The sequence below is a fragment of the Zea mays genome, chromosome 1, assembly GCF_902167145.1.
Source record: "Zea mays cultivar B73 chromosome 1, Zm-B73-REFERENCE-NAM-5.0, whole genome shotgun sequence".
Taxonomy (NCBI): Eukaryota; Viridiplantae; Streptophyta; class Magnoliopsida; order Poales; family Poaceae; genus Zea; species Zea mays.
Window position 1 is genome coordinate 295,499,065 of NC_050096.1, and position 18,151 is coordinate 295,517,215.

At 49.2% G+C, this 18,151-nt stretch overlaps 2 protein-coding genes across 2 annotated transcripts; one reads left to right on the top strand and one right to left on the bottom strand.

Moving 5' to 3' along the window:
* Positions 1 to 14,461: 14,461 nt before the first annotated feature.
* On the bottom strand, positions 14,462 to 15,655 carry LOC100280819 (prenylated Rab receptor 2). Its single transcript, NM_001153739.3, has one exon. The coding sequence runs from the start codon at positions 15,482 to 15,484 to the stop codon at positions 14,801 to 14,803; it is 684 nt and encodes a 227-aa protein (NP_001147211.2). The 5' UTR covers positions 15,485 to 15,655; the 3' UTR covers positions 14,462 to 14,800.
* A 994-nt stretch (positions 15,656 to 16,649) lies between these two features.
* LOC100382545 (uncharacterized) lies at positions 16,650 to 17,671 on the top strand. Its single transcript, NM_001175279.2, has one exon. It carries the CDS (start codon positions 17,092 to 17,094, stop codon positions 17,641 to 17,643), a length of 552 nt encoding a protein of 183 aa, NP_001168750.1. The 5' UTR covers positions 16,650 to 17,091; the 3' UTR covers positions 17,644 to 17,671.
* The last annotated feature ends 480 nt before the right edge of the window (positions 17,672 to 18,151 follow it).

Sequence of the window (18,151 nt, forward strand, 5' to 3'; positions counted from 1 at the left end):
TGGACCCAACAAGTCAAGGCCCCACCTTTGCAATGGCCAGATGGGTTGTATGAGTTGTGTCAAGGACGAAGGTTGTTTTTGATCTCTTGCACATTTCTGACAACCTTCGCATTTTTGAACTAATTCCGCTGCATCCGAAGCTGCCTTCGGCCAATAAAACCCTTGACGGAAAACTTTTCCAAGTAATGGCCTAGATCCAATGTGAGATCCACACAGGCCTGCATGTATTTCTTTCATCAACTCTATGCCTTCGGTTCTAGATAAACACTTGAGTAGCGGAGCACAAACTCCATGCTTGTACAACTCCCCTTCTATCATGACATATGGATGAGCTCTTGCCTCTATCCTTCTGTTATAAGTTTCGTCATCTGAAAGGAATTTTCCCTGAAGGTAAGAGATGATCTCAGTTCTCCAATCTTCGCTATAAACAGGAGATATATTGAGAACTGCTCTTTCAAGAAGTTCTACCGAAGGTGCTTTTATTGTTTCAAAAAACACATCCGAAGGTAAGGGCAGCCCCTGTGCTGCTGACTTAGCTAGCAAATCAGCATGCTCATTTTGTCCTCGAGGGATATTTTTGACAGAAAATCCTTCGAAGGAAGCTTCAACTCTTCGAACCATATCCAGTTATTTTTCAAGCTTCGGATCTTTAGCCTTGCAACTTTTGTCAATATGACCCGAAACGACCTGGGAATCAGTTTTAAGTATGGCCTTTCTGATTCCCATTGCTTTTAACTTCCAAAGACCCAGAAGCAGGGCTTCGTACTCGGCAATGTTATTTGTGCAACTAAAATCAAGTTTTGCCGCATAGCAAGTTTTAACTTTGGAAGGTGAAACCAACACAGCAGCCGCTCCCGCTCCGAAGGTTCCCCAAGACCCATCGCAAAACACTATCCATGCTTCGGCGTCTTTATTTGTTTCTTCCTCCTGAGCCCCTGGCGTCCAGTCAGCAATGAAGTCTGCTAACGCCTGGGACTGAATCGAAGATCTATGAACATATTCAATACAAAATTCGTTGAGCTCTGCAGCCCATTTTCCAATCCTTCCAGTAGCTTCTCGGTTCCTCATAATATCCTTCAGAGGTTGTGAAGAAGGAACAATTATGTTGTAAGCTTGAAAATAGTGCCGAAGCTTCCTGGATGCCATCAAAACAGCATATAACACCTTCTCTAATTCTGTGTAGTTTTTCTTTGATATACTAAGAACTTCAGATACAAAATACACTGGGACCTGCTTCCTGATTTGGCCATCAAGCTTCTCCTGGACAAGTGCTGCACTTACCGCTGAGTGCGAAGCTGCCACATATAATAACAAAGGAGCCCCTGGCGTTGGTGGAGTTAGTGTTGTTAGATCTATCAAATACTGCTTCAGCTCCTCGAAGGCTTTTTGTTGACTTGGTCCCCATTGAAAGACTTCGGCTGATTTCAGCACTTCGAAGAATGGTAAGTTTCTCTCTACTGATCTGGATATGAATCTATTGAGAGATGCCAACCTCCCTGTCAATCTTTGAGCCCCCTTTTTTGTAGTTGGTGGCTCCATCCGAAGTATAGCTTCAATTTTACTTGGATTAGCTTCAATTCCCTTTGTTGAAACCAAGCATCCAAGAAATTTCCCCTTCTTTACTCCGAAGACACATTTTTCTGGATTCAACTTTAAGCCAGCTTGTCTGAAACTAGCGAAGGTCTCCTGCAAATCAGCAATATGATTCTCCTGTTTCGTGCTTTTTACAATGATGTCATCAACATAAGTTAGCACATTTCTGCCTATCTGAGACTGGAGAACCTTCGCAGTCATTCTGCTGAAACTTCCTCCAGCGTTTTTGAGCCCCTCAGGCATCCGAAGATAGCAATATGTGCCACTTGGAGTTATGAAGCTAGTCTTTGGCTCATCTTCCTTCTTCATCCAGATTTGGTGGTAGCCTGAATAATAGTCTAACAGACTCATGAGCTCTGAAGAAGCTGCTGCATCAACTAAAGAGTCTATCCTTGGCAATGGGAATTCATCCTTCGGACAAGCCTTGTTAAGATCTGTAAAATCGATACACATTCGCCACTTGCCATTGGCCTTTTTTACCATAACAGTGTTAGCTAGCCATTCTGGGTACTTTACTTCTCTGATAACTCCTGCACTGAGGAGTCTTTTGACTTCGTTACGAGCACCTTCGGCCTTATCATCTGACATTTTCCGAAGCCTCTGCTTTCTGGGTCTGAAGGATGGATCAACATTGAGCGAGTGCTCAATAACATCCCTATTAACTCCGCAGAGATCATTGGCTGACCATGCAAAAACATCCTTGTTGTTGAACAAAAACCTTATCAAGGTTTTCTCTTGCTCTTCGGATAATTGAGAGCCCAACAGCACCCTCTGCTCTGCTATGTCCTCACATAAGAGCATGGGCTTCGGCTGATCTGCTGAAGCTGCTTTCTCCCTTCTGAATTTGTATTGTTCACAAGCTTCAGCTCCATCTATGTTATGGATTGCTTTTGAGTCAGTCCAGTTTCCTTCGGCCCTTCTGGCAGCTTCCTGACTTCCATGAATAGCGATGGGTCCTTGATCCGAAGGTATCTTCATGCAGAGATAAGCAGGATGAAGAATTGCTTCGAAAGCATTGAGGGTGCCACGACCAATAATTGCATTGTAAGGGTATTCCATGTCAACAATGTCAAACACAACTTGCTCAGTTCTAGTGTTGTTGATGAACCCGAAGGTCACTGACATGGTGATCTTACCCAGTGCTACAATCTGTCTTCCTCCAAAGCCACAGAGAGGATGTGTAGCATCATGAATCTTATCTTCTGGCTCTTGCATTTGTCTGAAGGCCTTAGCAAATATGATATCAGCTGCACTGCCTGTGTCAACCAAGACATTGTGGACCAGAAATCCTTTGATAACACAAGAGATAACCATGGCATCGTTGTGTGGGTAATCCTTGAGCTGAAGGTCCTCTTGGGAGAAGGTAATAGGAATGTGAGACCATCTTGACTTGATGAAGGGTCCTAGCACCCCAACATGCTGCACCCTTCTCTGTGCTTCCTTCTTTTGTTTCTTGTTGGCTGGCTCTGAGGACGAACCACCTGTGATCGGGAGCACCAGCTTCGGGTCCGAAGCAGCTCCAGCTTGATCGTTGAACGAAGCCATCAGCTCAAAAAGTGGAAGTGAGTTCACCGGAGGTGGGCGCCAATGTTGGGGACTTGTTCTCAAAAGCTATGAATTAAGAACAAGGCAACATAAAATGTTAAATGTCAACGTCCTTCGTCCATGAAACATTATTCCCTTGAGGATAATGAGCCTTGGACGAAGGTAGATGAAAGTATAATTACGAAGCTTAAGTCTTCGTAATAAAATTTCAACAGATATTATAAGACAACATAAAATAAAGGGTATAAAAGTGGTAAATAAATCATAGACAAATTATATTATATTTACTCAATATATTGAATCATTGAATACAATAATACCTCTGCCTTGGCAAAGGTTGGTTTCCGAAAAATGCGATTGCAATTACCAGAAAAAGTGTGAACAGTAAAGGAATACTATTCACTATTTATAGGCACAGGACACAGCCTGTGAGGAATTACAATTATGCCCCTCATAAAAGTTTACAACATTGACTCAGACCTTTATGGACTAAAAGGTCATTCTATCTTTAGGTCGGTTTGTAATACCGAAGCTTCATGAAGAGGAACCTTCGGCCGTCTCATACAAACAGCTTCAGCCGAGAGTCGCTTCTTCCTAGAAGACCTTCGGCGACGAAGCATATACCCAACAAACGCCCTAGTGATTAGTGAGAGAGATTTGTGTGTGTTCCTTCGAGCTCTTGCGCTTGGATTGCTTTCTTCTTTCTTTGATTCTTAATTGCGATCAAACTCACTTGTAATTGAGGCAAGAGACACCAATCTTGTGGTGGTCCTTGTGGGAGCTTTGTGTTCCAAGTGATTGAGAAGAAAAGCTCACTCGATCCGAGGGACCGTTTGAGAGAGGGAAAGGGTTGAAAGAGACCCGGTCTTTGTGACCACCTCAACGGGGAGTAGGTTTGCGAGAACCGAACCTCGGTAAAACAAATCCACGTGTCTCACTCCTTATTTGCTTGCGATTTGTTTTGCACCCTCTCTCGCGGACTCAATTATATTTCTAACGCTAACCCGGCTTGTAGTTGTGATTATTTTGAGAATTTCAGTTTCGCACTATTCACCCCCCTCTAGGCGACTTTCAATAAGATAATGACTTCTGAAAGCATGAGATGAAGACCTTTGAGTGGATTATTTTTAGTAATCCACTCAAAGCTCGGGGGCTACGCCCAATGAATCCTCAACCTCTAAGGATAGAATGATGATCTCTAAAGCATGGACCGACGACAAAATGTTGATTTCTAAAGCATGAGATGAAGATAAACCAATGATTTCTAAAAAGCATGAGATGAAGACCTTTGAGTGGATTATTTTCAGTAATCCACTCAAAGCTCGGGGGCTACACCCATAGGGATCCTCAACCCCTAAGGACAGAATGCTGATCTCTAAAGCATAAGCCAGTAATAGAGCACTGATTCCTGAAGTATAAGGCGAAGACCATCGAATGTGCCAAAGAAGGATAATAGAAGATTGTTTTTACTGAATTGCTTAGAGTTCAGAAACAATGATTCGACATGTGTATTTTCAAAGCATCCACTACCTAAAATCAAAACCGCAAGTTGGACCTAGAATCTTTGGGCCAATTATTTCAAAATCAACTCAAAGATTGGGGGCTTGTGGGGGACAGATATCCCCCGGGTCCACTAGAAGGCTAGAAGGCCCCGCGAAAGGCTTTGGGCCCATTATTTAGCAAGGTCATCCCTTCGTGGGCCAGAGGAGGAACCGTGTGCGGAATGGATTGACACAAGATTGGATAGACTCGAGCCCAGACGACTTATTGGATTTAAGCATTATCCATAGCATTGATCCGACTCTCCCGCGCAGCGCCCTTAGACGTCGGAACTAAATGAGGATAAGTCGACATGATTATAGGAAGATAAGTTCAGTCGGTTCACTATTACTTAGGTGCACGTTGTTATCATACCCTCATGTAACGCCCCACGGTCGAATATATAAGGCCTAGGGGGCACCCCATCAAAGGACATGTCATTCATCAGCCATCTACACCATTCTCTAGCATCCCCCATACTAGAGAATCTCCCTGTAACCCACCACATAAAGATCCACACCAGGAAGTAGGGTATTACGCCTCTCTAAGTGGTCCGAACCTGTAGAAAATTGTCTACCGTCTCTCGTGCACCTAGCACGAACTATCGAGCTACAGTCAGCAACACCGTCCTACCCAAAAGCACCTCGAGGGGCAACCCCGGGTGCGCGGTCGGGTCCCAAACACCGACACTCGCTCAACACAGATTTAACACGGATTGATCGTGTCCTCGCCCTCTTTCTCTGCCTTTTCCTTGTCGGCGTCCATAGCTTTGTCGTCGTTCGTCAGCGAGGAGCGGCGGGACTGCTCGACGCATTCGCTAGCGCCACCATTGATCAGATTGCATATGCCTATCGCAAGCCTAGAGGGGACCCCTTCGTGGTCGCCGGTATCCTGTCCTCCACATAGGACACGCAACCACCGCAGCCCTCGCAGTAGCCCCCACCACCATCACACCTGAAAGGTAAAATAAACTCGAGCAAGGGATACATGGTGATTGACTGATGAGGTTCAGTTCACACTCTATCGCAAAGATGTGTACTCAGTGTTGATTTTAAAGATTCTACCTCAATGGATGATCCAATCAAAGGAGAAAGTGTTGCCAACTCAGTAGCTCCTTGGCCCCAAGTCTTGCTAGAAGAAACACCAACACTAAGCATTGTGGTTTAACTTATATCAGAACTTGGTGCCAGTTACCAGTGAGGTGTTTTGCTCCATTAACCATTAAAATAAGCAGCATAGGTATAAAAAATCAAGGAGATTGCTCACTTTCTGAGCGGCAGTTTTCTGAAAAGCAAGAAAGAAATCAAGATAAGCTTGGTTGGAGGTTATTTACTGCAGTAACCCCACATGGAGATTACAGTGGTGCCTGATTGTACATAGTACATAGCTTGTATCTATATGTGTTCCCCTATTAGCTTTGTGTACTTGTAACTGCTTAATTTTACAAGTAAACAGAAAATATTATACATATTAATTGGATCATGTGCACATTAGTTTAGCAAATAATACATCTTATAGTTGTCTTCTTTTAGCTAGAAGTCCATAGCAGAAGTGAATACATCCCATGTTATCAGGGTCAGTGCACCCAGACAGAATTTTGTAATTCTATAGCTAATATATTATTCTTGTCCATGTTAAGCTTGACCCCAGTTATATGTTAGAGATGACCCCAATGACATTGTGGGCTGACTCATAGGACATCTCATAGTTAGAAGGGTAATGTTTCATTCATCTGTGACAGCATGTGTGCGGTGTGGGAGCTCAAGATGCACAAAAAGGAAAATTAACAGAATTTTTTGTAAACTGCACTGTCTTCTATAAATTTTTTCCATGTCATAAATATCTTGAAACATAAAATTTAATTTTTTAAATATTCCTTTCTAACCTTTAATAGAAAGGAATTGACCATTTCTGACCTTAGACAGATGAACTGGTGAGTTGGTGCGACGGATGAACATGCTATGGTAATAGAGTATCGCAGATCGAATGGTCGATGTATCGGTTGGACTAAAGGCGTAAATAATCTAGAGTGGAACCTTCGCCAAACCAGCCCATCAAATGCATCACAAGAGTTTTTTTTATTAATCTACAATGGCAGCTGGCGAAAGTATTATGTGGGCGAAATACTACATGCTATGTTAATGTTTACTTTTTTCATTGTCCGCTTTAAATATGCATCCTTCATGTCGTTTTTCATTACCCACTTTATATATGTAGCCTCATATATGCTAAAACTGAAACTAAATGTCATATTCAGGTGAAAAAATATAATGGTTACTTTTTGTTGATAGGGTATTCAGATGATCAAGCGCTTTGCAGTTAACTTCGTTCTTGTCACCAACCTGAGCACTAGGGTTACCAAAGGAGGATGGGACATACGTGAGGTAACCAATGGAATGTCGAGATCTTCTCAAAACAGAAACGTTAAGTAAGGTCTTTGCTCTATAGGTCACTATGACATCTGTTTTGCTCTGCATTTTTTCTACAGATCAAGTTTCAGCACAATACAATTCATAAAAAAGCTGGTGAGCAATTACCACGATATTTGTACTTCACATGCAAAAAGAAGAAGAAGACAACATCATTTACAGTTGTAGAACAAACACGAATTCAGTTCCTTATTCTGGCCCTTCGTAATTTCTGGGGCGGTTGTGCTTACGCAGGTCGACACTGTGGATATCGTTCAAGGTGTTCCAAGGGAGCTCACCGAGAAGTTAATTTGAGAATTGTTACAAGGAAAGTGATTTAGTTTGCAAGCAGAAATTCGTCAATCTGTTAAAGCAACTTCGATGGATGGGAGAAATGGGGAAGTTATGGTTCCATAGAAAAGGAATGTGGCAGTGCCTTTGTCAATGGCATGTTGCATTTTCTCTTTTACCAATGTACGACAAACTTGTTTGAAATAGTTGCAGTGGATGACTAAGGGAACGCATATAGGGTCATCCCATGGCCAGATCGGTCTATGTATCATCTACTTGTTTTTATTGGTCAATCATAGGGGCGCCTTCATTGTATCAGTGAATTGATTGAAGGTAGTGGTATCATGTCCCCTGGTCTGTCCATCTAGGTTCTTGAGGACTAGACACATAAGAGTGGGTTCTGAAGCTTTGTTTGAGCCTTTGGCAGCTGTTTGAAGGAACGAAGGTGCATGCTGGACTCGAAGAAGTGGAGTTCAGTTACGACACCTGCATCAGCCTCATGTTATTATTGTTAGAAATAACATACTTCGACATTTGTTATAATTGTTGAGTTGATTCTTGATAGCATCACTAAACAACGACCTATCCGTAGCAACGCACGGGTATATACCTTGTGTTATATCAATAACACAAGAACAACATGGAGTAACGAGAGATTCTTTCTCATAGCTTTCCCTAGAGACAAATCCACAAGAATAGAAGATGAATCAATGTGAACCAAGTTCACAAGGTCCACACATAAAATGAAACTAGACTGTGCTAACCAACGAATTGAAGCCCTTTTCAAGAACACAACAAGAACACAAGAACACACAATTTAACCCGAGGTTAGGCCACACCACAAAGGTGTCCTACTCGTTGAGGTGCCCACAAAGGGCTAGGTCTCTTTCAACCCTAATCCTCCTCAAGCCGACCACAAAGGTCAAGGCAATCTTTTCTCAACTCAGCTCAAAGAACGGGTAATACAAACTTCTTGAGGTCGTACACAAATTTGGAGACTATCAAACAACCTCTATCCGTCAAGGAACACAAGGTTCCAAGAGTAACAAATCTACACAAGGTTGCAACGAGCTCAAGAGAAAGGGAGGGAGAATGGAGCGATGAAATCACCAACAAGTTCACCAAACTTCACCTCACACTAAGGGTCCTTCAAGTGATTGAAGGGGATGAGATTTGGGGGGTGTGAGAGGAAGTAAATGCACTTGTTTGAGAGTTGGTCAACCAAGAATTTGTGTATGGGGCAAGAGTGAATGAAGAGAGAGGTCAAGGGGTATATAAAAGAACCACTAAAAGGAAGCTTACCATTTGACCTTTCTGCTTAAAACCGGCTGAGCCCGTATTAAACCGGCTGAGCCGGTATCCAGCAGAGAGCAACTCAGTCGAGCCACCGGCTGAGCAGCAAGGTGGACCAAAAGGGAAACTAACTGTGCCAGTATTATGCAGAGAAGATCCTAGTCCAGGGACCGACTGAGTAGGGGGCTAAACCAGGAGGAAAATCGGCTGAGCCGGTCCAGAAACTAGCTAAGCCGGTATTCTAAGGAGAGCAGCCTAGTTGATAGCCCGGTTGAGTAGGAGACTCGATCGACTTTCACCAAAAGCATCCATGAACAAAACACAAGATTTTTAGAGGATTTTGAAGAGAAAGACGTTGAGCTCATCACAAAACTTACTCTCTTGTGTGGATCCCTCTTAATTGAACGGTGAATCCTACGACTCAAGAATTATAAAATTTTAAGCGGACGTCAAACGGAAACACATGAAGCACGACATATGATGTATATAATTAATCTACATCGCATTATCCTTTGTATAAATATAGAATTTGTGCTCCTCCTGTCTTTGAAACAACTCAACACATACTAGGAGTAAACTTGTTATAAACTCTATTTGTTTTGTTATTTAATCACCAAAACCCTCAAACGGGGTTTATTGCACTTACACAAGCATCGCTCGTCATAGGAAAGGTGGGTAGTGACCAAGCACTCACTCTACTCCCACCCTCCATGTATTGGTGACTAAATTTCCTCCCAGTGGGCTCAAGCATCGAAGGAGATATCATATCACTTTCGTCTTCCAGCTCACGGGAAGGGGAGTCGAAGGTTGTCCCTTGTGGCAGCGAACCTACATCGCTGGTTCTGTCAGCCGGCGCTGTCGACACCTCGATCATTGTTGGTTGTATCGTGATGGCCGTGAGGTTGGTTAGTGCCAGCCCCCAACCTGGTAGTGTTATCTTATGCCGAAGGGTCATCGCTTCCTCCTCCCCCGCCCCTCATGCGTCGTCTTGCGAGATTAGGTCCTCGGCCCTCCCGCTGTTGGCGATGGCCGAGCTGTGAGGTTGGCTGGAGGCATCTCGATCGGCTATATGAATGCCCGATGCTCGTTTCACAGGTCTTCAGGCGCGACTGGCCATCATGGAGGCCCGTGCGGCGAGTATGCCACTTGCCCTGCTTCTCAATCCCTTTCTACCTCTCGGGGACGCTAAGACTTATGTTTCTCTTTATCTTCTGAGCAGGGCCGAAGGCCGAGTTGGCGGAGCTATACAAGGAGATCGATTAGGTGACCTAGAGCATCTGTGCACGTGGAGCAACTCGCCCACAACGCCTCCATTGGACTTCCTCCTAGGGGCATCATCCTCCCGGTGCCACCCGTCGCGCACGGTGGAGTTGTTGCCTTCTTGTTGTCGGGGAGGATCGCGTTCGAAGGACGGGGATGGTCCGCGCACAACGTTCGAGGTGCACGGCTGCCCTATGGTGGTTGAGGGAGTGTTTTATTTTCTCCGAGCCTGGGCGTCGGTAGTTCAACAACGGCTTAACCATTTGAGGAGGCAAGGGACTCGCACTGCCATCTGAAGTCCCACTTCTAGGAGAGTCGGGCCGGCAGGGTCCGAGTTCGGCCAACCCGTGCGGCCTGAACATTCCACGATTGAGACGAATGATGGCCTCCCAACGGCCCAGCTAGGTCTTGGGGAGACATGGTCTCCATGTGGTCGTGTCAAGGGATCCATGTTGGGGTCCTTGACTGAACGTGAGTATCGTACTCCCTCATCCCTGACTTTGATCATTTTAGTTTCAACGGTTCGCTCATGGGTTTTCCTGTTTTTTGTTTACCAGCGATGATGCTAGAGGAGCTTGCGCGTGCGGAGGAGCGCCTTCGAGTCCTTTGTGCTGAGCACTCCAATTTGTCTATGGCCATAGACCTCGTATGCGGCCACCCTGGGGTTTTGCAGTAGGGGGAAGTGTCTGCACGTACTCCCTGGATGGCGCTCATCTCCGACTGCATTCAAGAACTGGAGGCCACTATGTTTTGACTCGGGGTCCTCTATGCCTCGATCGTCGCTCGTTCTCTCGACGAGGACTCAGACAAGCGGGGCTGAGCCTGCCTCGGATGTGCCATTGGTTGGTCACACGACGAGCTCTAAAGACCTAAGGGCGTTGGCAGGACCCAACGTGCGACGCTCGCCATGTGGTCGCTAATTTTCGAGTTTCCTAGAGAAGGAAAAGTGGAGTAATAAGTTTTTCGCTGGGTATTGTAAAAATAGTGATATGTTTAATAAACGTCGTCAGAGTCCTTGGTGTCGCGCTTTTTCGTTTCTCTTTGCTAGCGACCGTTCCATCGGGACAGATGTTCGCAAATTCTCGGGTCCCGCAAGTTCCACTAGTGACCATTACAATAGCCTTCGAGGCGTAGGTATTCACAGTCTCGATTAGCTTCCCCATCAGGTCCTTCCATTCATGTTGCCTACCCCATAGGTTCGTTTCTTGCGAAGATGGGGACAAAGTCATTCCGCCCGATGCTTTCCCCAAGGTTCGGCCACGGAGGTCTCTAGTTACGTTGTCCTGAGGGCCCTTCCCGTTGAGGGTGCCCCCAGCAAAGCACGAGTGGGGCGATGTTGTATTTTGCTTAGGACTCTTTGAAGGAAAGTTGCAAAGATTCAAAGTGCGTTGTTATAGAAAAAGGGAAAACGACATAGCTGGTTTCGCGCTCGGTGCTTCCACTCGTTATTCCGTCGAGTCCATTGTTCGTTCGTCCCACTTCGTTTGGTTCTTGGTACGCTTCCTGTCCTGAAAGTTACCAACGGAAAACGAGGAAAAGGGAAAGGAAAAGAGGAAAAAATCAGGAGAGGGGAGACCAAGGTACGACCGAGGCTCACTCCCCTGCTTACCATGTTTGTGGCAAAGAGTGTTCTTGACGACACATTTTATTTATAACTGTTCGAGGGTTTTACAAAGAAGGCGTGGATCTGCTTCGGCCGATCATCTACTACGGGCTCTTGGGCCATTGGCATTACATCCGGTGTTTCCTCTGGTCCTACCATGCGCGACGTCCCATCCTGCCAGGACTATCGACAAAGCCATGGTGATCGGACGGTCCTCGTTCCCCTTGTCACCAGGGGCACTACTCATCATCGCTCTTAGAGGGACCCAAATTCGAGTTTAAGTCCATGCAGAACGCATTGAAGATGAGATCCTCGTCGCCACTGGCCATCTCCGCAAACACCAGGTTGTCTATCATGGGGAGGTGGTCACGAGACACAAGGGCGACGATGGCGTAGTCGAGGTGGAAAGGCGTCGAAGCCGCCGCAATAGGGCATCGTCTCTATGTCACACGACACAGGGAGCTCTGCGTAGGACGCAAAGAAGACTGGTAGATCATCATATGAGGGATTTGTCCCCATATGAATCACAGTTTGCAGCCTTAGTTCGTTGGCCTCAGAAGGCGAGGTCATTATAGGCCTCCTGCGCCGCCTACGTGGGGCGAGGCTGAGAGCGCCTAGACGGCGTCGGGGCTCTCAAACGGGGCAGGTCAGGCAGGCATCACCCTGACCGTGTTGCCCTCCTAGCCAATGGTGAAGTCGAGGCTCCCGAAGCGGATGGACACTCCGGGAGTGCATTCGACACGGGAGCTTCCGTCGGCCCTCACGGTCGTGCCTTGATTCCTCGGCGAAGGGGGTCGAGCTTCCGAGGCCCTGGTCGCTTCTCCTTTGCCGTTGAAGGGGAAGTCAAGACCCCCAAAATAGATCGTCGTTCCGGGAGGTCGATTGTCGTCGCGGCTTGCCATCCGGAGCTTGGATAATCTCGTCGTGGAACGTGCCAGGCCCCTACCAGGCGCGCCACCTGTCAGTGTTTCGTACCTCGTTCCGACAAGTAAATTTATTGTGCACGTTCCGGGCTCTGGAGGGTGTGCGCGGAGGGCGCAAGATTTATACTGGTTCGGGCAATACGTGTCTACTTTTAGTCATTGATGGCTTGCACTACCGGCACCATTGATGATCAAACTCGTAGTAGGGGTTTCAAGCAGTCGAGAGGAGGAGAGGCTCCCATATCTCTTATTGGGGGTGAAAGTAGAGCTTATAAGCTGCAAGTTGGAGTCCTAGCTAAGTCTTGACTTGGCGGGGCTCCAGCCTCGTCCTGTTCGTTCTTGTGGTCTTGTCTCCGTGTGAAGGCTTTTACTCATGAAAAATGGTAATAGATGAAAAGTAGGGATAGTAAATGATATTTTATGGTTGTAGTGGGGTATAGGAGGAGAAATTGGAGAGAACTGCTATTGGTGATAAAAAGTAGGGGTGAAATCTCGGCGACGGACACAAAAGTGAGACGTAGGAGGAGAGATTTATGATGTATTTGGTTGCGGAGCAGCTGGAGATAAAACTCTCGCATCCTCCTATGAGCCCATATAACTTTTCACTGGAAGCACAAAGTATGTGGGTTCGTTGATCTACATCCGACAGTGTTGAAGTTTTACCCCCGGAAGTACCGCAGAGGAACTGGATCCGGTGCGATGGTGCCTGCCCAACACTGCCAAAAGGCACAATCAATGGAAGGGGCTCTACCTCTACCGGAGGTTGGACTGGGACGACAACTTCCCCACATCCGCGACTAGGGTTGAAAACGGATGGAAAAAATCCCGTCCCGACTCGTACCGTTTTCTTCATTTGACCCGACCGTTTTCGTATTTACGGAAAAATATGGAAACGGGACGGAAACGGGAGAGGGCTTATTCCGTCCGTTTTTGCGGGATCCCGTTTTTTCTGGATTGAACCCGTATTTATTCCGTATTTGACAAATATGGGACAAGCCTAATATGCATTAGTATATAAACTAAATCCTCGTGTATTTAGGTGACAAATTATAGCACAATTAGCCATTGTAACCAACGGCTCTTTTCAAATGACAAGTGATCTAAAGTATTAAACAACATCGGATGTAGCTAAATGTACACATTTAGCAACCAAACAACAATAGAATGTTGTCTCTCTATATCTATTTATTTTATATTACTGTTCTGCCAATTAATCACTAGTCAAACATCAATAACATTTCTATTTGTATTAAATTACGAGTTTCCGTTAGTATTTCCGTTTTCGTTCGTTTCCGCAATTCCGTTTATCCCGCTCTCGTTTTCGTTCCCGACTATTCCGGACCCGATCCCGTTTCCGATGATAAAATGCGGATACGGAAACAGGAGAAGGGTTTTTCCGTCCGTTTTCATCCCTATCCGCGACCATGTTCACATGGTCTGTGTATGCAGGGCTTCCCTGACAGGTACCGACCGTTTCGCGGGCAGCATGCAGATCGCCAACGCCGTGCCGCCTCCGCTTGCTGGCTTGCCTACGCGCTCGGGAAGAAGGGAAGCCATAGCCATCGATGGCACGCGCTGAGCGTCTTGCTCTTGCCTGCGGCGCCAGTTATTTTTGGGTTGGTCCTGGTCCTGGTGCATGATGTGATCAGCACTGCACTTGCAGGATTCTGTGGAGCAGAAAAGGCTCCGGGATTAAACGTGAAATTCGGTTGCTCTCTGGGCGATATATCATAGCCATATGAGCTATGTAACGGCATGGGATTAAACGTGAAATTTGATTACTTTTTCATCTTTTTTTCTTAAGCGGAGATGAGCAGTTGAGCACCATCAGGATATATTGCCATGGGACTATCTCTGTTCAACAATTTAAAAGCTCACTTGCCACCAGATCATATGGTTTCTTATCTTTAAAATGTTAAAATAATCTCTTGTTGGATGGATGGATGGATGGTTTACGCTAGCCTTATCCTGTACCGTACCTGCAATGGAGGCTGCGTGAGACGGCTGACTTCGAATTTATTTCTTCAATCAAACGGATTCAAATCACTACCGATTACGTAAATTTTACCCGGAAAAACTACGCTCAGTACCAAAACCAAGTAAAAATCACCCTAAATTACTCAGCACGAAAATCGCTATACATAGGATGCAGACCAGAAGAGAGTGATGGGTTACTTAAGAACACAATAAGAACGTCACAGCACCCATGATCATGAACACCTTGCAAAACCTGAGGACGGATCAGGGCCACCAAGGACCCCCCCCCCCCCCCCCCCCCCCCCCCCCCCCTGCCTCACGATGAGCAGAACCGCATCAGCTGAATGCCTGCCGCTGTCATCGACTCATCATCTAGGGAGCGCGTACCCGTATCGGCTATCCGTGAACGAGGTGCCAGCGACATCGAACGCGTCCGTCTCGTCGACGTACAGGTTCACCCTGAAGGCGGCGTGCAGGCCGACGGCGACGGCGGCGACGGCGAGGGAGACGAGGAGGTTGATTCCCGCGCGGGTGAGCGCGACGGCGAGCGCGGTGGCCGCCGAGAGCGCGGCCAGCACGGCGCGGTCGTCGACCTCGCGGCGGAGGCAGACGAGCGGGCCCCGGTCGCCGCGGCCGAAGTAGAGCCCGAGCCAGGCGACGAAGAGCGCCAGGAACACGAGCATGGAGACGGGGCGGTAGACGAGGCCCAGGAAGACGAGCGCGAGCGCGGCCAGCGCGTAGTTGGCGCGGAAGTAGGCGAGGTTGCGGCGCGCCCGCGCGCGGGCCTCCCCGCAGCTCTCGGGCCGCGAGAACGCCGTCGGGTCCAGCACCTCCCGCCACGCGCGCGGCCGCCCCGCCCCCGCGAACGCCCGCGCGCGGGAGAAGAAGGCGACCCCGGCCTCCGCCGCCGTAGCCGAGACCGAGGGCGAGGGCGCCGCCTCGCCGCCCGCGGCGTCGTCCTCCGGCCTGAGCTGCGGCGGCGGCGGCGGCGGCGAAGGGGGGGAGGTCGGGACGGCACCGTAGCGCGACCACGACGCGGTGGAGGATGGCATGGCGGGGCGCTGGCGGACCCCAAGTCGCCGGCGCTAGATCGGGCCTCGGGCTGTGGGATTCGTTGCGCAGCTGTGTTTGGTTGGCCGCTTGTTGGCCTGGCCCTGGCCTGGCTTCGACGATCGCGGACGAGGGGATCTGAATGGAAGACAGAGAGCAAAGCGAGAGAGGAGGACAAAGGGTCGGTCTTGGGATTAGTTTTTAAATCGACCACTTCCGGCCTTATTTAATACAGTACCGTTTTTCGAGATATTAATAAAGCGACTTGCTGCAGCGTCGGCATAGTGAAATCTAAAATAATAGTACTCCAGTAGTTTTTTTTAAGGCAAAAATAGATTTGATTGTTGCCACAACCACCTCCGTCCCTGGTGCGAATGATAAAAATGGCCAAATGCCATATGGATAGATGAGGTTTTTCTCCCCATATAAAACAAATGTGCTTGCTGGACACTTTTTGTATTTGGCAAAGTTCAACGAATTTTTGGTGCTTGCATACACTATGGAGTGTATCCGTGAAGATGAATTCTGAGTCATAAACACCGCCAGTGCCAGCCGTTCCAAGCTCGTCGCTAGTCGCTACGATGAATCATTGGTTCGCCAGCCTTCACGTCGCCTATCGCGCGCGGCTGCCTGAACAGCAGCCACCGGTGTCTGTGGACTCCGGACACGCGGAAACGGCCACCGTACCGACGGGCGCGCCCACGGTTGAAGCCGTCGTCTTCCTCCCGGCTGCCGCGCCATGGCCTGTCGGCACTCTTTTTCCGGTCCGGCTCGTGTCGTCCCGGCGGATTGGAGTGGAAGTGTGGAACGGCGTTCCGCGGGGCGATCACGAAAGTGGGCAGCGCGGACATGGCACGTGCCTGACCGCCCAAAACTGCATGTCTGCATGGAAACGGTCGACATCGAGATCGAAATCCCAGGGCCAGGGGTGAGGGGAATATCCAGGGAAAAGCAGACGGGCGAACAGATCCAAAAAAAAAAAAACCCGCCGACAAAACGCGCACCACACCACGGCACCACCCCACACCGCGTCAACTGGGGAATACAGCCCCACCGGGAATACCGAATATCCTAAGGCCAATTCGGACTTGAGACGAAAATCGAGTGACCAACAGCTTGAGTAGACAAAGTGGGCAAACGTCGGATAGATCTGTTACAAAATATTGTATTTGTGATCAATCCAAGGGGTGCGACAGATAATTCCCAAGGGACACCCCTTGAGAACGCACCCCTTCACCTGTATATAAACAGAATTCTCCCTGCAATAAAAGATACAACTGTCATTTGTCTCTCTCTGAACTCTTTTTGCCACTGAGTACTTCAACACGTTATCAGCACTGCTGCGGGATCAGAGAAATTGGCGGGATCAGAGAAATTGAAGAAAGAGAACATGTCGCTTGAAAGAAGGAACAGAGACTTCGATCATCAAAAATCGTACGTATGTATGATGCACCTAGTTTCTTTTGACTTCTAAAGAACGGTGTTGCTTGAGTACGAATGGGGATCGCTGGCGGAGGCGCTGTGCAGGGAATGCACACCCACGCACCTGTGCCTGCATGCACACGGACGTCACGCCCGCGCCGTGTCACCGGAGACGCGTCCATGGCGCATGCCGCCTTGCCGTTACTGCGCACCGGGGCTCCGTCATCACGTGCTGAGGCCACGGTCGTGCGCGCAGATCAGGGACAGGTCGCCATGCCTATGCCCGCGCGCAGTCGAGGTCGTGTGCCAACGCCGCCAGACGGCCTCAGCAGCGCGCGCCGGGGGTCCTCGCCCGTACGCGCCGACCGCCGGACCGCGCTGGCCAGGGGCTCCGCGCAGCCGGGACCACACCCCCGCGCGCGCCGCTAGGGGCCTGCTCGCCCGAGACGGCGGGGGCACAACCGCCCGTGCCGCTGGGCCGTGCACCTGGGCCGCTGCCCGCTCCGAGCCGCGGGGGGCCTCGCGCACACGCTGGGCAGCCGAGCCGCCGGGGCGCCGCGCGCCCGCGCCTGGCCGGGCTGCCGCGCCGCCGCAGGGCCGCGCGCCCGCGCCGTGCCGAGGCCGCCAGCGCCTGGCCGGGACCGCGTGGGCCGCCGGGACAGCACCCCGAGCCGCCGGGGCCGCACGCCATGGGCCGCCGGGGAGCCAAGGCAGGGGTCGCGCCCACCGCACCTCGTAGGGCACCGGGGCAGCCAGGGGAGCCGCGCCCGCATGGTCGGGGCCGGGGGCCGCCGCACCGTGGGGTGTCGCGCCCGCGCTGTGCCGCGAGAGGCCGCGTGCTCGTGCGCCGGTGCCGCCTGCACCGTCGCCGGGTGGCCGCGCGCTTGCGCCGGGCAGCCGCGCCTACCGGCCTGCGCCGAGCCGCCGTGAGGCCGCATGCCCAAGCCGCCGCCAGGCGCTAACCGCCGCTGCTGTGGAGGTAGTGGCCGGTTAGGGTTTCATGTCGTCCCTAATGAGACTGCGCCACTGTGCTTATGGGCTGCCGTCCAGGCCCATGTGCGCCCCCACCCCTCGGCCTGGCCAAAAATGGCCCGCCCCCAGCAAAAGCCTGGGTGCCTATGACTGGCTGTATGGGCCTACATTTTATCATTTTAGCTTTTATCTTTCTGCAATTTCAGACCTAATGTTTATTTGTATCACAATTACTATCAGTTTTGAGTATCTAAATTTAAATATTTAGACTGCTG

Coding starts and splice junctions, on each gene's coding strand:
- LOC100280819 (NM_001153739.3), bottom strand. CDS start 15,484: ATGCCATCCTCCACCGCGTCGTGGTCGCGCTACGGTGCCGTCCCGACC.
- LOC100382545 (NM_001175279.2), top strand. CDS start 17,092: ATGCCGCCTTGCCGTTACTGCGCACCGGGGCTCCGTCATCACGTGCTG.